The sequence below is a fragment of the Pinus tabuliformis genome, chromosome 7, assembly GCF_031772625.1.
Source record: "Pinus tabuliformis cultivar Carrire ecotype Pingquan chromosome 7, CPIR1, whole genome shotgun sequence".
NCBI classification, from domain to species: Eukaryota; Viridiplantae; Streptophyta; class Pinopsida; order Pinales; family Pinaceae; genus Pinus; species Pinus tabuliformis.
Genome location: NC_142293.1, coordinates 777,641,630 through 777,666,082, shown reverse-complemented (window position 1 = coordinate 777,666,082; position 24,453 = coordinate 777,641,630). Strand labels below are relative to the sequence as shown.

Here is a 24,453-nt window from a genome sequence, read left to right as displayed (position 1 = left end):
AGAAAATGGACTGAATAGTATTGCTAGTAACTTCAACAGCCGCAATAAAATCAATGCAAATCCCACCTTTTAAAGCATCACCGCTTTCATTTCCATAGCAGACACCATTGATGCAGCATCGCCGGAAAACCATAATATTTTCAGTAAGTGTTCCAGTTTTATCAGTTAAAATATACTCCACTTGGCCGAGGTCTTCATTTATCCCAGTACTGCAAACACCAAACTGCAAGTCATTTTTGGATAAAATAGAAATGCCAATAAAGGACACTAAAAACCAAACTATCTGCATGTGTGGGAACTTGCATCTAAGCTTCTTTGTCCAGTATCAATTATAAAATTATCAGGCTTAAAATGTACTCATATATCTTAGAGGCAGAATGACGTACTTTGCTGCATGTGCTGGAGTATCACTCTTTTCATCATACATTTGCAAATCCCAATCAATGAACTTTGCGTATAAACTCTTCACTAGATCTAAAGATACCTGTGATAGATTCAAAACTGAACATTTTCAGGATGGAGGAAAGAGCAGAGCAAAGACATCAATGCAATGAAGACCATAAAAATGAGAAACATGTGTGCCCTGTGATAAAATTGAGAAAAAACAATTATTCTATGATGTTACATACAAACACAAGTTTCATGTAAGCTGAACCCAGGTAAATATATAACATAAGTGAAAAGAGAATGCCAAATCCCTTTCAGTCCTTGCACAAAATCAATTACCAAGACAATGGTGAATCCAGTGCTTCAAACATATAAATCCAAAAATATGGGCAAAATATGCAAAGGAAAAGGAAACTCTTCCTCATGACTGGAAATGAACTACACATAAAAGCACATATGAATAATAGCACAAACTTCAGAAGAAAGCTACACCCAGAAGTCCAGTCTCACATGATATTTATATTTTCTCTAGAAGAATTCCATTCTGCAGTAGACAGCCCAATTTCTCATAGACATGCAAATTACTTCCCGTTTAGAACATTCTTTTGTGAACCACCCTTTCCTTTATGGCAACATTATGTCACAAGAGCCTTACTTTATAAATATCTAACCTGTTGAAGAATTCCTCCATTTTCTTTTGTAAAGTATTAATGCAGTTAAAGACACTAATAAGATATGTGAATTTCACAACTATAGACCACATTTGCTTGGTCCGAAACATAGATAATAGAAATTTGTTCGTGATTCATCTGGAAGACTCTATACACAAAGATATGTGAAATTTGATTTATCTGCATGAAACAATTGGCTGGATGGGTCTAAGGTATAGAGGAAGAAAATGCAGGGGAATAAAATGTCCAGAATAGAAGGAAAGTTAAGACCTCATACTACAACTTGTCAGCCAGATAACAAGAACAAAGATGAGTTAAAATATTTTCATACACTACTAAACTGGGTATTACATATAATTTCAACGAAAGGCATAAAATATGTAGCTAAAACTAGCAGAGAGCATTGAATCCTATAATCCAAACATTCCTGAGAACAATAACAGGTATATTGGCACTCAACATATTTCCCTCTTTTCATATCTCCAAGGAAGAGAAATCGGATGAAAGAGATGAAGCATATTTGTCATGCCATACTCCACTATAAGGAATTAAGACATAAGCAGATTGACAAGAAAAACAAACAAGATGAAAAATGGAACTTGTTTCAAGATAAATAAGAACCGATGCTTTGGATCAGAGGTTGCCCCATAAAAAACCACTCACAAAATTCTACAAGGACAAGTATGGGGCCCCTTGTCATGCCTGAAACACGTTAAGAAAAGAAAGTATCATTATAGGCTTACCATGAATGCAAGCATATGTAAGCACCATGATATATAAGATGATCATGTCAAGCATTGTGTAACCAATGAACAGTCACACCCTTAAAAATATGTTATATGTCGTGTCAAACATCCAAAGGAGCACCCCTCCTAATTGTTAGCACCACGCAATCCTAGCACACAACCTTATAACAACCATGATGATCCCTAACATATGACTAGATCCTGTGGTTCTACAGATTTGCAGACAGCTTTCGAAATGGGGATGGCATGCTATGCCACTACACAATTTTTTGGCAAAAGATTTTGTAATGTCCCCAATTTTTGCATTACCTTGTCATGAGATTAGGAGAGATTTCCAGAACTTATGTCAACCAGGTCACAGGAGTAGGATTGCATTCTATGTCGCAAGGTTTGTCAAACTTTAACCTTAAGGATCAAACCTCATAGCCATTGACCAAGTCCATAGATCAAAACTCATAACTTCATGTCTCAACTCAAGCTTGTAATTTATCCTTGCAATTTCCATGTTCATGATAGCATTTTTGGTGTTTCTTGATATTGATTTCTTACTTTTTTATCCTACAATTTATTTTATATACACACACACACACACACAAACACACACACACATATATATACGAACCCAATGGCGAACCTCATTCGAACCTCATCAAAAAAATTGAATTCAAACCGAACCTAATCATTGCTGAACCCAAACTCGAACCCGAACCATGTGACATTGATTGCATTACTGGTCGACTCAGAGGGTTTTTAGGAGTTTTACAGGGTGCAACTAGGATCGTTTGCAATTTTTCATCATCAAGATCAGTTATGCACAATTCGATCTTGGTTCCGATGCATTCCGACTATTTCCATAAAACGGAGTTATTAACAAGCATATTTTAATTAATTACGTTTAAGTTGTTTTGGCTGATTACTTGGAGAAACACCTTAGTGCAATAGCTCATTGGAATCGGCACAAAAAGATCTACAAGATAGGATGATGAAAAGGGGTTTTGGGAGGCTGGTGTGATCATGGTTGTAGTTTAAACATTTTCTGAAGATAGAAGTGACTTTAAATTAATAACAAAAAAGTCACTTATTAAATAAATGGAGAAAAAGGGTTTTTATCTAATGGGTAAATAAAAAGGGGCAAAAGCCACTTGGAGAAAACGAGGAAAATGCACTGAGTGGCTGATGAATAAAATAATAAAAGGAGACTTTAAGAAGATGGAGAAGATTCAACGAAAGCTTATAAAAAGAGAGAGAAGGCCATTTCTCAATCATTCTAGTTTAAGATTATTTCTCAATAATTGATTGTGGCTCAGGCGAGTTTAGCTCGTGTAGGAATTTAGAGGGTAAGTTCCTTAGATAGAACACCAAGGGACACCACTCACAAACAGATCACAGATCAGTACACCAGTATTCTTGACGTGGTTAAAGCCCTCAAAGAGGGAAACAGTCCACGGCCTGAGCCAATGCGGCCACTTCAGGCAATTTATTAATGTAAAAGAAAGAAAATTTACATAAGCTTCTCTCATGAACGGCCACCTTACAAATGACCCTCCATGCTCTTTAAATAGAGATCATGGACCAATCGGGTGTTAAGCCACAGATCAAGTGTTGGTAATACCGAGGAGAGAATGAACCATCGGATCACTTCATGTCTAGAACATATTGTGATTGTCAGATTGTAAGTTACAAAAGTACATAGTAAATAAACACACTTTACCTAACTATACACTAGAACAAGTTATACTTAACTATTTCCTATGTGTCGGAATATCCTAACATCCCCCCTTAAGAACAACTTGGGATAGGATTGAAGGATGTACAAATATGACAATAGGAGTAGGAAGGATGCATTAGAGCCTATCCCCCCTTAGTGACAACTTCCTGAACTCCAACCATAAATCAAAGTTTAGTAAACTTCGCCTTTGTGAGAGCCTTTGTAAAGATCTCTGCAACTTGATCATCGGTTGAACAATATTGCACTTAGATTTTAGACTTCTGTGGGCGTTTTTTTGATTCATGATCCGGATTAACCACAGTTCTTAGTTGCACTTCAAGAACATGGTCATGAATGAGCTTTCTGATGAAGTGCATGTGTAGTTCAATGTGTTTGTTGCGCTGATGTTGGACTGGATCTTTGCATAGTTGAATGGCACTTTGATTATACACCAAAGTGTAGTCGAATACTACTGCTGAAAGCCAAACTCTAACAGGATCTGATGAAGCCACAGGGCTTCCTTACTAGCTTCTACGATGCCACGATACTCTGCTTCTGCTGAAAAAAGAGAAATGGCACTTTGTTTCTTGCAAGCCCATGTAATAGGTCAAGAACCAAGAGTGAAGACATAACCTACATTAGACTTCCGATCATCAGGGTCACCAGCCCAATCGAAAACAGTGAAACCAACCAATAGAGGAGAAGCTTCTGCACTATAATGAATCCCAAACTGAATTGTACCTCGAACATAACGAAGTATTCTTTTAGCTTCTTTTCAATGACTTTCATGTGGGTTTTGCATAAACCGAGCAATAAGGCCAACAGCAAAGGAAAGGTCACGACTGGTATGGGTCAGATACAAAATTTTTCCTACAAGTTGACAGTATAAGGTAGCATCAACTTCAGGGGAAGTACAAGTGACTGAAAGTTTGGCTCCAAACTGAAAGGGAGAAGGGGATGGCTTACAATCTTCCATGTGAAAGTGGCGTAGAAGATCACAGGCATACTTGGACTGGGAAAGAGAAGTACCTTCCTTGGATTCCAAGACTTGAAGACCAAGAAAATAATGCAAGTGTCCTAAGTCTGTCATTTCAAACTGCTTTTTAAGGCTGGAATTCACATGGTTTATAAAGGTGGGATCACTACCAGTAAGGATAAGATCATCAACATAAAGAACAAGAATGATAAGAGACTTACCCACTTTCTTAGTGTAGACAGTATTGTCAGAATGACACCTAGACAAGTTGTTATCTAAAAGAAAGCTATCCATTTTGGCATACCAAACCCGAGGGGCTTGCTTGAGAGTCGAGACCATAAAGGGATTTCTTAAGCCAATATACAAGGTTGGAATCGGTCTGTATAAAGCCAGGAGGTTGTTCTATATAGATTTCTTCATGCAAGTCCCCATGCAAGAAGGCAGATTTAACATCCATCTAATGGACTTCCCATTTGAAAGAGGCAGCAAGGGAAAGAACAAGGTGGAAAGAATTTATTTTGGCAACAAGGGAGAATGTTTCAATATAGTCAATGCCTTCAACTTGTGAAAAACCCTTAGGAACAAGACGAGCTTTATGTTTATCAACTTTTCCATCTAGTCCAAACTTGGTTCTATAAACCCATTTGCATCTAACAAGTTTTCGTCCCTTTGGAAGAGGAACAAGATCCCATGTATCATTTGCCAATAATGAACAATATTCTTCATTCATAGTTGTGTTCCAATCTGGATGGCTTGAAGCTTCTGCAAAGGTGTCAAGATCATAATTCGTTGAAGCTTGAGCCAGTAAAGAAGAGGCTCTATCGAACTGAGAACGTGTACGTCGTTGATCTGTAGGAACACCTGCAAGAGCACCTGTTGCATCTTGAGTAGCACAGACCCATTTTGGAAGCTAAGGAGCTGAAGGAGGATCCCGAGAAGGTGGGGGAGGATTATCATCATCTGAAGAAGAGATATTTTTAGAAGTAGAAGGGATAGAGAGAGGTGGCACATCCACCGAACTAGGCTCGTAGGCCGATATATTTTCAGCAAATTTTACATCTCTTCTAATGATAACGTTTTTGGATTTAGGTGAGTCTATATCCTTTGACATCTTCAGAATATCCAACAAAAATACATTCTTCACTCCTAGGTTCTAAGGCTTTATGTTTCTCATCCGGAATATGGACCCATGCTTCACTTCCAAAAACACGAAAGTGACTTACAACTGGTTTAATTGAGCCCCATGCTTCTTCTGGAGTGACATTCTTTAAAACCTTGGTAAGAGTGTGATTTACTATGTAACTTGCACAATTAATTGCTTCTGCCCAAAAATTAAGACTAAGTCCTTTAGATTGAAGCATACAATTAGCCATTTCCTTTAAGGTGCAATTCTTCCCTTTAGCTACACCATTTTGTTGTGGAGTATATGGAACAGTATGTTGCATTTGAATTCCATGCTCAGTGCAAAAGTGATGAATTTGTTGCTAACATATTCTCTGCCATTATCAGATCTTAGCTTAAGAATTTGATGTCCAGATTGTTTCTCAACAAAGGCTAAGGCCAAGAACATGTTAAACACTTCACTTTGTTGGAATTTCTAATTCTAACCCATTAGAAATTCTTCCTGCACTATCTGGTTTATTTCATCTACTTGTTTAATTACATAACAAGTTATTTAACCATATAAATATTGAAAATAAACACAAATATAGTCTCAACATCTACAGATCATCAACTGAAAGAAAACAAGAACACAAGTGACACCGTTATTTTGGACCAATGTCCCTGGAAAAACCCAATGCGGGAAAACCGGTGCAGCTATTCTGAGGGTTATATTATTATGCAGTCTATCTGAGAGTACTATTGGGTGCCTAACCAACTCACCCAACAGAGAAAAATACAAGGCAGCAATACCTCTATATCCGGAAACAAGTATTCAGAAAAATTGTCCCACGAAACCCTCTCCGGCACAACTGAAGCTCAACGCTGGCTCTTCTGGCCTCTACGTCAGCCTCCTGCTGACTTGCATCAGCCCTAGGACCCTCTGCGTCAGCCTCCTGCTGACTTGCATCAACCCCAGGACCCTCTGCGTCACTCCCTCTGCCCTCTGCGTGGATGACGCAGTCTCTCTGGGCTCTGCTCTGCCTGGACTGACTGTTGCTCTCGCTCTCTCTGCTTTTGTGCTGGTCTTCGTGCACAACGAAACGAAGAATCGTGCGGAAGGGCGACTTGGGTAGGGCGCGTCGTGCATGCCAAAATGAAGGATTGTGCAGACGGGCAACCCGGGTAGGGCGCGTCGTGCACGACGAAACGGTGAAAACGGTGAAGTGTTGGAATTGTGAACGGAGGTGTGACTCGTGCGGAGGCGCCTGTGTGTGGCGACTTGGTTACGACGAGGCGCGCCCAAGTTGGGCAAACAACACGATCGTTCGACGAGGTGAACAAAGGGTTGGTGAGTCGTGCAAAGGCGCCAACGAGCTGGGCAACCGAGTTTGCCGAAGTTGGAAATTTGGCTAAGTGTAAATCTGGGGTTTCCCAAGATTTAACTTGTACTTATAAAAGAAAATTATATATATTGATTCGGGCAGACTCTTATTGCAGGGAGTTGCCCCTCCCTTTATACTGTTGTGCATTTGTATATGTGTTATTTGTTGTTGATGATGAATATGTATGGGTTTTCATCTGTATAAAGGATAAAGATAATACTTGGTAACAAAAAAATAAACTAAGTATGAATGTTAGGCGTAGTTCATGAACATAAGTATTGGTGAAAAGAAAGTGTTCAGTGGTGCCGCACCTCGCTATAAGCGGTTGAAAGTTGTCGTAGTTGTCGTGGTTAGAGTTGTGGTGGTCGAAGTTGTCGTAGTTGTCGTGGTTGAAGTTGTGGTGGTCGAAGTTGTCGTAGTTGTCGTGGTCGAAGTGTTGATTTATGGAATTGGACAAATAAAGCTTGTTGAAGTCTTCTCTTTAGAACAGAATAAGGCAGAGTTAGATAACCTTTGAAGAACTTATAAGCTGTCTTTGAAGGAGTATCCTTAGGAATTCCTTGAAGCATAAATTGAAGGCTTGTTGGGCACTTTTGAGGCTTGTTGAAGGGACATTGAAGACCTGGGATTGTGTTGAGATTGAAAGGTTATTTTGAAGGTTTAGTCAAAGCATTGTTGAAGTCCCCTTGAAGTCAAAATTAAGAAGCTTGTTGAGGATATTGTGAAGACATATTGGGAAAGAATTATTGAAGACTTAAGCCAATCTTGAAGGCATCCTTGGAGATCATAATGCACTGATGAAGCCCTCATGATGTGACCTTGAAGAATTTTGTTTGGGTAACATGAAGAGTTGTGGAGATACCTTCTAAGAAGAAAAAGTTGTCATTGATGAGGTAAGTACTTTGAAGATCAATTGAGGGCATTGTTGAAGGTGAAGATATTGCCAGGGCTTGTTGCAAAAAACATTGAAAGCCTTGAAGAACCATTAAACTCATCTTAAAGAATTGAAGTATAGGGTTGGAGCCCTAGAGGATAGGAGTCCTCAAGAAGACCAGGTTGGAGCATGTAGCAGTGAGAGGGTTGGAGCCCTAGTGGTTGGGGCCTCGTGAAGTCCAATTCGGTGTTTGGAAAAGTACAAGTTGGAGCCTGGTGGACTGAAGATTGGTGTCTTCATCTAGGGTTGGAGCCCTAAGCATTATTGTACTTGATATATTGTAAGGAAGAGAATTGGAGTCCTCGTCATTTCTAATTAATAAAATCATTTGTTCTATATTGTTCATTTTGTGTTATGGTTATAAGTGATCTAAAAACTGGTAAAATAACAATTGTAAATGAAACACTGATTCACCCCCCTCTCAGTGTTTCCAACAATTTGTTGCGCCCAATTCCGTGCTTAATTGTTGGAGACAATTTTATCGTTGAGGCAAAGTTTGTTGGAACCGAGTTATCTTTGTAGAGAGGTCGAGTTTATTGTTGGGGGCCAAATTGCTTGTTCAGGTGGAGGTCAAATACATCATTCTAGAAGGGTCGAGTAGTTGACTATAGGAGTGCCGTATTGATTGAGTTATTTGTTGGAGTTGTATTATAGGTTCTCATATTGATATTCTTCATTGAAATCTCCTGATCAAATTAATAAAAATCTAGTTGTGCCTTAAAATATTTCTGATGTAAGTGTTTATTAGTTTCGCATACAAAGTGTTCGAAGAAAAGCTTGCACACAAAGTGTTTGTCAAAATTCCTAAAGGAGAAAATATAATTTTTGCAAGTTGTGTTAGCATCTTTCAGATATGGGATATTACAGTGGTATCAAAGCATGATCTTGGCTAGTTGTGGGCCTAATTCCAAGTGATGTCGAGAAGAAAAATTCTAGGACTAGAATAAGAAGCTTAACAAATCATGGGTTCCAACAGCTATCAATACTATTCAACAGTTAGTAGAGATTGGGAGTTGTGAACTTCTGATTTGGCTGTGGGATTCAAGGATCCAGTTGGATGATAGATCACTCCACTTCTCGATGAGCAGGGATATGACAGCGAGTGATCTAGTTCATTTTGGGGTTGACACGTGGAGGATTGCTAAGGTCTTCACCATGTGTTGATGCAAATTTTCCAATGTTCCACCAAGGTTCCAGGACGAGGGGGCGAGGGAGCGAGGATACGCGGGAGCAGCCTATGCAAAAGCTCCCCACCAATTTTTAGGAAACGTCGGGGGGCGTCAGGGTCTTAAAAACTTATAAATATAAAATATAATTTATTAATTGAGTCCACTATGACAATTGGGTTTGAATTGAAAAGCTGCAAAGCATGATCATTGATATGAATATCATTATCTAATATCATATAAATTTAAAATTCTAATTTATAATCAAACATCATACATTATGATTAAACTTTAAACTTTAAACCATATTGATGTTCCACTTCCTACTATGAACATTAAATATTGAACACTGAACAGTGAATATTGACATAAAATTATAAAAGTCAAGTCTGATACATCATACATCAAGAGTCCAAATTTTATAGAATTATAAAAGATTAAAGTCAAGTCTGATACATCAAGAGTCAAAATTTTATAGAGTCAGAATAACATAGGAACATCAACATATCAAAAGATAAACGAGCATAATGCAAAATATGCCTCAAGGTAATGCCCCAAGGTAATGCTCAAGCCTCAAGGTGATGCCCCGCTAGTCTCTACATCCAGCTGCTACATGAATAAATCAGGATCAACCATATCACCATCTGAATCTGAATCACTAGCATTCTCAAACATGCTAAGTGGCACACCAACCAACCCCATCTGTCTCTCATCAAGTCTCTCCTCCGTATCTACCTGTGTCATCCTCTGGATCAACATCCCATCGTGTTACTGGTCCCTTCAAATACTCAGGTGTCTTCCTATGCTCAAGACGTAGGGCACTGTGCACAGCAACTAACTTCCCCGCTCTTTTAGAGGTAAGCTTGTTCCTCTTGATAGAGTGGATGAAGCTATATGTGGACCAATTCCTCTCTGCGGCAAAGGAACTAGCAATCTGAGACAACAAACGCATGGCTAGATCTTTGAGCTCTGGACAAGGTTGCACGAAACGGGGAAACGGGTACGAGTTTCCGAAACGAGAAGCGATACGAAACGCAACCTCCCCAAATTTTGGAAACGGGGAAACGCGAATATATATATATATATATATTAGGACATTTAACATTTAAGAAATATGTGCAATCATAAAGCATATATGATACATTCTAATTTATTACATTATGATAAAATTGTCAATTGTCAATGCATAAACTATAAGTATCTAAATTTACATCACATTTACTCATGAATAATCACATAATGAAAATAGAAATATCCAAAATCAGCCACGAGAAATTTCTAATTTTTTGTCTCGTGCTTGATTGGGAGTCTCCTCCTACATAGTCGAATGACCTTAGTGCTCTTGATTAAATACAAGTTTCATACTCTAGTACTCTACATTCTCTTGATTATTGGGAGTCTCCCCTGCATAGAGGGCTTTGTTCTCTCGATTAAATACAAGTTCCATACTCTAGTACATGATAAAATCCAATGGAAACATTGCAATCCCCCCAATCCTGAAATCCTGAAAAACAGATAAGTCTGCTGGATTTTGAGTGAGATCTAAAATTCTACTTTCTCCATATGAAATCCAATGAGGGCGAAACCACTCTCAAACATCCTGAGTCATTTCATGGTAATGTTAAAAATTTAAGTAAAAGGATGAAAATGAAAAATAAAGGAGAATATCACTTTTACTTTAAGAATTTAACATTACCATGAACTGCATATCAACACTAGGGCAAAAGTTCACTTTTATAACTTTAGACAGGCATCTGGAAGCAACTAGAAGTCACTAGGCTAACGTAAGAATAGATTAGAAAACAAATTAAAAAAAAACACAACTAAATGCTAAAACGTGGGTCGTACGACCCTGAAACGCATTTCAGGTCGTACTGGCCACGTTTCAGTTTCGTGAAACGTGGCAGTACGGCCTGAAACGCGTTTCAGGGCCGTACCAAACGCGTTTCAGCGTTTCGTACTCGTTTCCGTACGGAAACGCCCTCCTACCCCACGTTTCCTGCAACATAGGCTCTGGAGCACCATCCCCATGCATCTTCCACCAACCAATCGGGTCATCTTGGGCTAGATCTATGCGATCTGCCCGAGCACCACGTGTGTTGAAGGGGCCACTAAGAGATGCAAACTGAACAAACTGTCTTCGAAATCTTGACCCCTCCTCCTCACTGTCCATCTTTGCAATTGTATCTAGGAAGCCATTCTTTACCTCTGGATCATCAATAGGAGGCACCCTCCCAAGTCTCTCAATATACCATTTTGGGTTTAATGCATATGCTGCCATGTGAAAAGTTGTGTTCATGTGATCCCACCTACACTGAATGATGGGTCGAATCTAGGAAGTATAGAACTCTAATGAGGGCTCCCTCTGTTGAATGACTACCTTCACACGACCCAACATGCTATCAAAGGTCTCATAGATTTCTCCAAGACTAGGAGCATCTAAATTAGTGTAACGAATGACCTCCACAATAGGGCCCAAGAATGACACCAAATAAGAACAATCTGCCCACCAATCATTGTCCAACACCTGAAGCCTGACCTTCTTCTTAGTGTCTGTCTTTGATTCTGACCACCTTCCCCACTCTGAACTCACAACCAAGGATTGTAGAGGTGTTTGTACCTCTATCATCCTCTCCAATAAGAGAAAATAACTAGCATATCTAGTATCAATGGGCTTGAGGAATTCCTTCTTCGTGTGAGCCCTGTACATAGCCAAGGAGGTGTGGTGGTTGCTGATAAACCTCTGCACATCTCTTGTCGCTGACACCAAGTCTGATATCCACTGAATCTTGCCAATGTCCTTCGGTGCATTATTGAGTGCATGCACACAACAAGGAGTCCAAAAAATGTGTTGATACCTGTTTTGAATCAATAACCCAGCTGATCTACAAATTGCTGATGCATCTGTCACAACCTGCACCACACTATCAGGCCCAACATCCTCTATAGCTTCTCAAAGAAGTTCAAATTGGAAAGATGCATCCTTGCGCTTTCCAGAACAGTCAACAGTTTTAAGAAAGAATGGACCTTCTAAAGATGTCACTATGATGTTGATTAATGAGCGTTTTCGGATGTCAGTCCATCCATCCATAAAAATAGAGCAACCAAACCTCAACCCTGTTTGTCTCATTCTCTCTTTCTGCACATTGATTTTGGACACTTGTCTATCTAAAATTGTTGTTCGTAGTTTATATTCTCCGGGTGGTACATATGAAGGCCCTATTTTTGCAATTGCTTGGACCATTTCCTTGTAATAAGGAGAACGAACAACATGGAAGGGAATTCCATTAGCAAAAAGAAATTTGCCAATTGCATCATCTGTGTCATCTCGATCTAGAATGTTGTACATCCCAGACACTGTACCACCCATTGCACAAGAACGAGATGCCCTAGTAGAAACCTTTGTCTTTTTTGATGAAGCACTGGATGGAGGAATATTTGTAGATGGATCAACATGTCTACTAGAAAACAATCATTTTCCAATGGTTGCCCTTTCTAGCCTCCAAAGTTGCTCTATTTGAGCTGAATTCAGGTTCTTTGAGAGACACATATTGACTCCTTTACCTGTAATAGCCAAAATGTGTTGCTTCACCCTGGTATAGCTGCCAACAAAGTGATGCCCACAAATATTGCAAACCCAATCACGTGAGCCACCACCAACTTTTGGATTCTTTTTTGGCAGTCTAGTTGCATAGATTAGAAGTGGTTTTAGAGGATTAAATGTCCCCTTTGCAAATTTTTCCAGCTCTCTTGGTGGGCCTCCAGAATCTACACCATGCCTATTCTGGTATCTTGCCCCCTTGTGACCGCTTTCAACTTCTTCTTGTGCATCATGTGGCTCACTACCACTGTAGCTACTGTCACTGTTCTCACTGTTCCCAGAAGAAGTTTGACTCTGACTCATAGTTGTAAGTTGTAAGTTGTAACTTTGTAAGTTGGATGACAAATCAAAATGTAAGTTGCAGCCTATAGGTTGCAACCTGTAATGAAAATAAAAAAAAATTTAGAAGCATTACATAGGCTAGTAGCTACAGCACAGTGGCACACACATTGAAGTTTTGAACACTGATTTTTTTTTAATTTACAAGAAAAAAATAAAAATTAATACAGTGAAAAATTATAAACAATTTTAAAAAATTAAAATTTACAAAAACAGTTTCAAAACTTAAAAAAGAAATGAAAAAAGGAAAAAAAACGCAGCCTAAAAAATTAAAATTTACAAAAAAAAAGGAAAAATTAAAAAACAGTGAAACTAAAGTTTCTAATTTATTTTTTTTAATTTGTTTAGAAATCAAATACATTATATAATAAATTAAAATAATAATAATAATAAGAAATGCAATTACAGATTTCAGAATTACAAAAAAAAATTAAAATGAAAAAAAATTACTAACAATTCTCAGTTTTGGTACTTACAGTGCTCGACAAGGAGGGGTGCTGCTTGCGATGGAACGTTGGACTCACTGTTGCTCGCTGCTCACTGGAGGAACAACGCTGGACTGGAAGTTTGGAACAATGCTGAGGAACCTCCGGAGTCCGAACCAATCCTCCCTGATGATTGCTGCTCGATGGAGGAATTAGGACCGTGGACGTGGAGTCGTGGACTACTACAGCGCTACTCGACGTGCTCGTAGACGGTAGGATGTTGCTCGACAGAGGAAGGGAGGAGTTCGGAGAGTGGAGCGAACGGTGTGAGGGTTTACGCTTTAAAATCAAAACATAAAACAATGAAACATTGAAACACAAATGCTAAGTCCCGAAACCCTACGCTGTTTAAGTGTTAACAATTAATTAAAATAATTAAAGTTTAGTTTCAATTTAAAGTTTAAACCATTTTATTTTTTAAAATCGTGTTCTCGTCCCCTCTCGTCTCGTCCCCCTTTTCGGAAACGACCCCTCAGGGCAGGGAAACGACCCCTTGGCACATCCCCCTGCATACCCTGATTTTTGGGAGCGTGGGGAACGCCCCCTTCTCATCGCCAAGTCCCCAGAGCGCAAGGGAGCTAGAAAACTAGACCCCTGGGGGGAGAGGGGGGGGGGGGCGAGTCCCCGTGGAACACTGAAATTTTCCCTGTTGTCGCTCAGGATCGAGTCTAGTTGTAGACCAGTAGACTCTGACCTCACTAAGATGCCTTGGAAGGATGTGCTTCATGGTTGTGGGTTCAAACCTTATAGATATTTTGGCATATGATTCTAGGTGAGGAGGATTCAATATGAGCGTGATGGGCAGTTACTTATGACTAGAGTGGCAGAACGTCAACATGGCAGTCTCTTTTTGAGATTAGCATGGGACCCTAGCATTACAAGGCTTGGAAATTCAGCTATCATTAGGTATGAGCTAGTTTTTACAAGGGGAGATCACTCAAAACTTCCATTGGCCCTCAGTTTTGCGAAGAGTGTTTCACTTCTCAATGATTCATTGATATTATGGAGCACCTTTGTTATGAATATAATTTATATAAAAAATAATAATAATCATAATAATGATTAATTAAATAATGATTAGTATAGAAGAGGCATGTCTCTAAGGACATGACCGTTCATGAAAGGGTACCTACCTAGGTATATAAGCAGGCCCTCATTTGTAACAATCTCATCATCATATTCTTGTTCATAAATTATATATATATATATATATATATATATATATCCTAAATGGAGATCTTCATATCCCAAGTGTTCTGAAGTATTTAACTTATGAGTGTGAACTTTGTTCGTTACATTGGTATCAAAGCTATTTGACCCTCTGGGCACTCAAACACTGCATTGAGTCAGTTTGATCAAGCCTTTAGCGATCAACTCTCCATCAACTTAATTGTCGTTATGATCAAAGCGTTTCTCTACACAATTTTGGAGATTCTCCATTTTGCCATCAGGCCTTTGGCCATTATATATATAAACAAAAAAGTTTAAGAAAAAATCAAAAGGAAAAACATTAAAAAAAAATAAAAACATAAAAGATAAGTTCAAAGATATTTGAAACAAAAAAGAAAGATTAAAAAAAGCGAATATATAATATTAAAAAAAAATATTAAGAAAAAAGTATATATATAAAAAAAGGATATATATATATTTTTTTTAAAATATGCTATAAAAGAAAAAATTTAAAAAAAAAACAAAACAAAATTAAAAAAAATTAAAAATCAAAACAAAAAACAAAAAAATGGCCAACAGACTATCGCAGGCGACATAGTCGTCGACGCTCAACAAGAGTCGTTGCCACAGCGTACAACGAGCGAACACAGTAGTTGATGCCACCCTACAACTCTGCCATACCACCTGCTCTACACGTTACCACTACCTTGCCAACCACTTTCATTAACCTTTCTGCAGTCCAGCAACTTAGCAGTTGCAACCATCAATCGCTCTTCTGCCGCCCTAATTTTGTGCTTGTTTAACCACCAAACATTGTATTTTTCATTGTGAAATCCTCATCATATAATTTGATCCTCCATAGCCCCACTTCCATATGTAATTTGCCAATGTATTTTTGGTTGTCCAGAAAATTGTTGCTAAATTGGTTATTGTTGCCCATATAAAATCGTATCACTAGTTTTAACTATTTGATTGGGACATCGAATCGATCCATACATCAATTGAAAATTTTGCACCCAATTGATCAGTGCATTGATTTGTACATTCACATTCGTACACGAAAATAAGGTAAATATACATTAAAAAAAACAACTCCAAATTACAATTCAAAAGGTACCAAGTTTAAGTAAAATATTACGGGTGTTAACGAACGCAAAATAAAGTCAATCATTGAAGAGAAAAGAATGGAGTCTATAACAGAAAAGAATGGAAGATTTCCATAAACTTCATATAGCTATGCCTCAATGTTATTTAGAATTAAGGGGAGTCTAGCTGAAAAATATGTTGTTATTTTTATTTCTGCTACTGAAAATAAAAATCATATAAACCCTACATTCGCAAACCAATTGATATTCCTAAGTCAAACAGAATCGAAAAATTAGACCACTGGGATAAAAAACAATATGACATAACCAATTTACATTTACAATTAAACATTGGGGATTATTCTTTTATATCGCAATTTTCTATTCAATCCCTATGGAGCGATGAAGGAGACATTATTTTGGGTTCACCCTCGATGGAAACACTAGGGTCCTTCATCCTAAATACAAAGAAGAAATTTCTAACATTTTCCTACAAGAAGAAAAAAATAACGCTACAGGATTTTACATTGAAACCAGATTCAGTAACACCAAAAAACATAAAAGATATCGCAAAAATAATCTTTTTAAAAAGTCAGAAGTCAATGCAAAATATGCAAAAGAAAGTTGACAAGACTGTCAAAGAGAAAAACAAAGAAGCTTCTCGCCTTAAGTACCACAATGAAAAATTACTTACATAGATCAAGAAGTGCAATGCTAAGAAGCAAAAATTAAAGCAAGAAAAGGAAAGTTCTAAAAAGAAACTCATTGAGAGACTATCAGAGAAAGAAGAAAAGAATTTGTGCATAAAAAACCTTAATCAAACATTATTAGAACAATTTAGAGATTTAAAAAGAGAAGCTTGAGCGTCGAAAGGAAGTTGAATCAGAAGCTTAAAAACTTTCACGTTTAAAAATCATAGCCCAAACCTGCTTACTCACATTAACAAACTCAAAAATGATAAGAACCATTGAAGAACAAATTTGAAGAACTTATTGTAAAAGAAGCATCAAAATATTCAAACGTAACAATCCAAGTTGAAGAAAATGGAACGAATATTGATACAATCAATATCACAACTCAAGAAGATGACAAAACAGTTGAAGTAAAAACGTATTCAGATGTTGCAATTTAGATGATGAAAATTACAAGTGAAAATTATGTAACCAATTCAACAACATCAATACTTGAAGTAAATCAAGAAATTACCACATGCATGATAAGGGTAAATCAAATTACAAGAACTCCTTATTGACACCCAAATCATAAAAGCAGAAATCTCAACCAATCTGCAAATCCATATCACTCAAACCATAAACAACTGACTTATATTCCAAATAATATCAATGTCACCATAATCCAATCTTGTGATAACAATTCATCTCAAGTTTCCAGTAACTACAAGATTTCACAGAAAATTTTTCTCAATTCGACAATTTTATTTATCACTCAAAGGATCCTACATCTTGTATCATCAAAGATGACAACTCGAAGATTTCTGAAGGTTGCGAATAGATTACAAGAGAAAGAAACAAATGACACGCCTTATCAACAATATGCTTTAAGGACCAAGCTTTTTTGAAGAGGAAAGCAATGTTATGAATCTAATTTATATAGAAATAATATATATATAAATAATAATCATAATCATAAGAATGATTAATTAAATAATGATTATAATCATAAGAATGATTAATTAAATAATGATTATAATAGAAGAGGCATGTCTCTAGAGTCTAAGGACATGACCATTCATGAAGGGGTACCTACCTAGGTATATAAGCAGGCCCTCATTTGGAACAATCTCATCATCATATTCTCATTCATATATTTTACATATATACTTGTATCCTCAATGAAGATCTTCACATTCCAAGATTTTTGGAGTATTTAACTTGTGAGTATAAACTTTGTTCGTTACAGCCTCACTAGCATGGCAGTGTGATCAGTAGGAGAAGGTCGTGGTTAGTCCATGTGAGCAAGAATCCTTTTCAGCAAGAGTTGTATTGTACCTTCGAGAGTTCAATCTTGAGGTCCATGGGATTGGTTTTCCGATAGAGCAGCTTCTTGAGCAGTTGATCGGGATTTTGCATTATCGAGATGCTCTATTTATTGGCAGTATGCAAAGAGCCTCTGGCGTCTATGCTTTGTGGTGGAGTGAGCGGAGCGAGGAATGCTTCACGGTGATCAGGATGGTTTGGGACCTTGGTATCATGAGATCCATTCGTGTTAGGGTAGTAAAATGGTCTAGAGTGGCTCAGTGGCACATTTGGGACCCTGGTATTAGTTTGGATCAACTTGTGGAGCGGCAGCATGTGATGACATTGCTTGAGGAAAAGCAATTTTGGGGAGGGGAGACTATAATGTCCCCAATTTTTGCATTGCCTTATGATGAGATAAGGAGAGATTTCCATAACTTATGTCAGCCAAGTCAAAGGCGTAGGATTGCATTATTGGTGAGCCCGGAGGGTTTTGAGGAGTTTGTTAGTTTTTGGTAGCATTGTAGTCTATATGGTATATGACTGCAGGTTGACTGTTTGGCCAGAATTTGAGTAGGTAGAATTCGACTGTTTTGAGGGTTATTTCACCTTGTTGTCTGGAGGCCAAAGTTGACTGAAGTTGACCGAATATTTGAGGGTCAAATCTTCCCTATTGACCAGCATTGAATTTTCTGGTTAGGGCTCTTTTGTTGTTGTTATAAATTATCAGAATTTGTGAATTGTACTATCTCTCTCTGTTGAACTATTGAAGACTAAAAGAAGATTTGATCAAGGGTTCCCCACATTGGGGTTTGTCCCTGGCTAGTGCCACATCTTGTGTCCTCTTATCTTGGCTTGTCTTCTACTGTTTATGTTTATGTTCTATCTGCATTTTACTATCATGTTGATGTGATTGCTAAACTAGATATTGATATTGGGCTAATAAAGAAATTGAAGTAAAATTGCTCTAAAGCATAGCATAGAACATACCATTGTTGCCTGAAATTAACAAGGAATGAGAGTTGAGGTGAAGACAAAGCCCAAGAAAGAGTGAAAGAGCAATCATCAAAGACAGTTGGACAAGGACAAAAGACTCAATGGGTTCCTCATATTCTACTTCCAGAAGACAAGCACCATGAAAAATCTAACTATCATGGATGGAAGATGTCTCTTGATTTGACCTTGGAAGAGAATGAAGTGATGGATTATGTGCAGGGTAAAATCCCTGAGCCTCCTTCAAATGCACCGGCTACTGCAAAGACCAAGAACAATAAGGTTGAAGTCAAAGCGAAGAAGATTATCAGGGATTCTATTGACAAGCATCTGGTGGCCTATATCTCCGAATTGAAGACCTCCAAGGAGTTTACGACAATTTGGTCGACATGTTCAAGGTTAGTAATGCTAATCAAATTCTCTTTCTCAAGAATAAGTTGAAGGATATTAACAAGGGCAAGGACGAGGACATTTAATCCTATTTCTTGAGGATTACTAAGATCAACAATGATCTACTCTCGATTGGAGAAGTCATTCCTGACAGAGAACTTACTCTCACCACCCTTAGAGGACTCCCACCTGAGTGGTATGTATTTAGAACCATTATACTCAACAATGATCGAATTCCAGGGTTTGAAGAATTGATGTCAATATGCATTTAAGAAGAAACAAGAATGGTGGAGCAAGAAATGCCATCTAATAGAAGCAGCCCCACTGCATTCTCCGCTCATGCCAAAAGGAGGAATAATGCAGGATCTAAAGGTCATTTCCATGGAAACCCTGGATCTAAGGGAGGAAGGAAGGGCAAGTGCTTTGTTTGCAATAAGTTTGGCCACTAAGCAAGGAAGTGTCCTAATAGAAGGGATACACCTCGAGATGATGACTATCATAACAACTCCAAGGGCAACTTCAACAACAACGATCAAAGGAATGGCAGATGTGAAAATTCCTAGACTCGAAGGAACCCCTCCTGCAGCAAATCTGAATCTACTTCACCTACTTGATTTTTAAATTACATTCATCAAGTTATTCTTTTGAATATTGAAGCAAATTACTTCTACAGCCTACCCTAATTAAATATTTGATCTCATGAAACAAAAAACGGAGCAAAGAAAAAGATACATAGGACACACTATTTTTTGGACACAATAGTCCCCGGAAAAACCCAATGCGGGAAAAGCGGTGCAACAGCTCTGAGGGTTTATTATTATGCAGGAGAAATATTTGAATACAAATCTTGGATGCTCATCTAGCAATCATTTACAGAGAAAATACTAGCGGAAAATCTGAGTGACTTTTACCTCACTTCACCCGACAGAATTCTGGCTGATCTGGCATAAGACTGGCTAACCCCGACTATTTCTGCGTTGGCTCTGCGTCACCTTTTTTGCCCTCTGCATCAACTCTCCCAACTGTTCCAACAGTTCCCGGCAATTCCAGTTGTTCTGGCAGTTTCGATTTCTACGCGACACGCAGTTCTTCTGTGTTAGCTCTCCTGGCTACTACGATGCCTCTGCATCAGCTCTCCCGATTGTTCCAGCAGTTCCGGCAGTTCTAGATTCTGCGTGACTTGCATCTTTTCTGCGTTAGCTCTCCCGGCTACTGCACTGCCTCTCTGTAAGCTCTCTTCACCTCTCTGCCAGTATTCTCCAGAAATTCCTCCTTCTGGATTCTCACTGCCCCTCTGCTGCAAGATCTCCCCAATAGATTTTCCTCCTAAGAACTTCTCACCTCAAAAAATCGATTTCCTCAATCTCTCTGTGTGTATTTCCAAATGAACCCCAAGCCTCCATTTTATACTTTTCCTATTGAGTCTTCAACTGCTGAGATTAAGTCTCTAATCAATGGCTAAAGATTAAAACATGACTTGATTAGCCTTCTAGATCATTCTCACCCATATTTTGATTAATACCCATTAATATTTTAATTTCCCTAAGTTTAGACTTACGAACTCCATTAAAAATATTAATTATTTTAATATTTTTCTAACCGGGTGGAATTTCACCAAACGGTTTCTGGGTTCTTTAGAACTCATGTGCCTTAGCCTCTCCACCAATTTTCAAGGCTAGAGCACTTCCGATGCTACCAAAAACTAACAACAAGTCCAATGGCAAAAGAAAAAGGAATGCGGTACATCAAGGAAATGGTCGACCCTCCAAGAAATCAAGGAACTCCAAGTATGATGAATCCAATGTTGTTAACAATAAGCAAAAAGAGTATTATCTTATATTGGCCCTCTCCACTGCCTCTCCTCCAAACACTTTGGGAAATTCACTGATTGATAGTGGTGCCTCAAGCCACTTCACCGGATACAAGGAAGCCCTCTCTAATCTGATAGAAAAGGAGACAAACTTGGAGATCATCCTTGGTGACAATGAGTAGGAAATGTTACCCTTAAATTGAATCAAGGTAACACTATTCATTTCCAAGAAGGTACTCAAAGCACGCTTGGCCAAGGCACTAAAACGAAGGAAAAGGCCCGATCCGCTTCAGATTTTGGCTGAAGCCACCTTGAAGGAGCATGGTGCTCAATGATACACCTCCAGCTCAAAATTCAGAAAATTTGGAGCAATTTTGGTCAATTTTGAATTTTTTGTGCCAAAAACAGGTTTTTGCCCTCAACGCATAGCGCGCCGCGCGCTACCCTTAAGTTGGGGAGGTCCATTTCACGAAAACTCAGCATTTTTGGATTTGTCATGACAAAATACACTTGCTCAGCCACTGCCAAGACATTTCATGGAGATTTGAGCCCCCAAAAGGTCAAAAAACAAGCAAAAAATGACCTTCTGCCACTTTTTGGACACACAGGAAGCAGTCTTGGGAGATTGCAATTTTGGAGGGGCAAATGGCCACCAAATTGAGAAATTCCACTTGGGCTGGAGAGTAGACATCCAGACCTTTCCAACAAGCCCACTTGTGCCTCATTTGGATGCCGGGAAGTGCCCCAAAAGTGGGCTGAAAGGCGCGCTACGCATTGAGAAATGGCGTGCTACGCGTCAGGGAAATTTGCTAGTTTTGCACCTTCAGCTCAGGAAACGCAGCATTTGACCAGTTTTGACTTTTTGGTGGGATTTTTCATCCTCCTTGATGTAATTGATGTAATTTTATGTTGACATGACACTTTTTTACCTATTCTAGAAGATTCATTCATAAAATGGCAAAAAATTAATGAATGAATTGGTTTCCTAGCTTATAGAGGCAAGTTGTTTTGATTGCCTAGTTTGTAGTGCTCAGTTTAGAATTGGTTGAAACAGCTCCTAGGATGATGAGCTCGACCCCTAGAGGCAACGAAATGTGTTAGCTTGCCTATATTATGTACTTTCTTAGCCATTTTCATGGTTGGACTCTTGAGGGATAAGCTTAGACTGTATTACTCTTTGTATCTCTGCAATTTTGGCAAAGGAAAGACCAGGGTTTTGCAGCACTATTTGGGATTCCTGTGGTGATTTGTGTTGATGGTGTGTTTCTCTCATGTACTTGTAAGTTTGTTATGTGTATCATTTTCCTACTCTTCTCTTCTGCAAATTAAGTAAATGAAGTGTTAAGGTAGAATTCATGGTTTCTATGCTCTGCCTTTAAGTTTGCTTAATATCTATGTTTTCATCTGTTTAAGGAGAACTCTCGATGGTTTCTTGCTCTCCTTGACTCCTCACCGGTCATATCTATCCATTCACTTATTTCAAAGGCATCAAGACAATCTCCTACCTTGCCCCAAAAAGACCTCTGCAAAAACTGTGTCTCATCCCCGCACCCAAAATTGTCGTGCTCAGTTTTCCAACAAAACCCTAAAAATCTAAAATCAAACTTTCCCTATTAGTTTACTAGCCTAAAATCAGTGTTCTTTATTGGTCATCTCAGCCCTTTGAAGACCTTTTTCCGAGATAGACCCGGAGAGAGCCCTCTCCTGTCCCCGTAGGGCTAGCTACGAGGCTAAGTGGTTTGATGTTGCCTTGGATTTTGTCTTTTTCAGCCTGAGGCCAGATTCAAGCGCTAACAGAACCTACATCAGATGGATGTCAAGACCGCCTTCTTGCATGGTTCAATCAAAGAGGAAGTCTATGTGGAACAACCCGAGGGGTTTGAAGTTCATGATCGAGAATCTCATGTATGCAAGTTGAAGAAAGCGCTCTATGGATTGAAGCAAGCACCCCATGCTTGGTATGAGAGGATCGATAGTTATCTGATGAAGTTGGGATTCACTAGAAATTAAGTCGATCTCAACCTTTACTTTAAGGTTGAAAATGATAAACCTCTCATTCTGGTACTTTATGTGGACAGCCTCTTTCTGACAGGTGCAAACCCTCTCATTCACAAATGTAAGAGGGAGTTGGCTTCTGAATTTGAGATGAAGGACCTAGGACCGATGAACTATTTCCTAGGGTTGGAGGTCTGGCAAAAGCCAGGTGAAATTTTCCTCTCTCAAGGAAAATATGTCGTGAAGATATTGGAAAGATTTGGGATGGTGCACTGCAAGCTTGTGACTACTCCAATGGAACTTAACTTTAAGAAGTTATGTGGTAGTGCTGCTGGACTTGAATTGGGAAATGCTTCTGAGTATCGTCAACTCATAGGAGCACTGATGTTCTTGGTGAACTCCAATCCGGACATATATTTTGCAGTTAACACATTGAGCCAATACATGGTTGAGCCTCATCATATAAATTGGATTGCCGCCAAGAATCTGCTGAGATATCTTCAGGGCACAATCACTCATGGACTGAGATATACTACCGGAAATGTGAGGCTACATGGTTATTCTAATGTTGATTGGGTTGGCAGTGTGGTGGATCTGAAGAGCACTTGTGGATGTTGTTTTTCTTTGGGTTCTGCTTCGATATCCTGGATGAGCAAGAAGCAGAAATCGATTGCCTTGAGCACCGCCGAGGCCGAATACATAGCTGCTAGTATGGCCTCCTGTGAAGTTGTCTGGTTGAGGAAGCTCTTTAGTGAGTTGTTTGGACATGTGTTGGATACCACCGTGATCCTCTGCGACAACCAGAGTGGGATCCGATTATCAGAGAATCTCGTGTTTCATGATTGCTCCAAGCATATAGATATCAGGTACCACTTTATTCGGGATATGGTACAACAAGGAGCAATAAGGCTCCATCACATTGGGACTAATGAGCAGGTCGTCGATATTTTGACAAAGCCCCTGGGGAAGGTCAAATTCTTGGCCTTCCGAGAATGACTTGGAGTCGTGGAGAGACCCTCTTATGAGGGTCCTATATGAGATGGACATTGAGCTCTAGGAGCTCTAGGGGGCTTGGGGTACTTCTTGGAGCAATGAGCAAACACAGGGTGAGTGGTTCAGCCTTCCCTTAGTGGTTTGTTGTGTACAGGGTGAGTGGTTCATCCTTCCCCTGCGATACCGCTTGTTGACATGTGAGCAAGATGAGTGGTTCATCCTTCTCTTGCCGAGATATCCTACCCATGCAATCTGGGACTCATGGGAAGTACCACTCATCTGGCCAATGAGTAGGGAAATGAGGATACGAACCATAGGACTACTGATGGACGCATTGTGTACTATTGTACTCCCTATGCTAGGATGTCCAATATTGATCTAAGATCAATTGGAATTGACTTCGGGTCAGTAAGAGCAGTATGAGACACTCTCTTTTGATTGGGACTGACTTCAGGTCAGTAGAGAATGGTATGATACATTCTCGACCACTTCTTCTTCTTCATAGTTCAGCAGAGCAGTCCAGAGTAGTGCATTGATGGTAG

The 24,453-nt window shown here is 38.9% G+C and overlaps 1 protein-coding gene across 2 annotated transcripts in view; it reads right to left on the bottom strand.

The window, feature by feature from the left end:
• ALA2 (aminophospholipid ATPase 2) overlaps positions 1–24,453 on the bottom strand; it is a 426,245-nt gene that overhangs the window by 247,415 nt on the left and 154,377 nt on the right. For both annotated transcript variants that reach the window (XR_016266798.1, XM_089458821.1), the window contains exons 9-10: positions 387–484; positions 67–209 (exon numbers count right to left, since the gene is read on the bottom strand). Coding sequence is in view for 1 of the 2 variants with exons in the window: in XM_089458821.1 (XP_089314947.1) it covers positions 67–209; positions 387–484 (241 nt within the window). In the remaining variant the exon portion in view is untranslated. The remainder of the gene's footprint in view (positions 1–66; positions 210–386; positions 485–24,453) is intronic.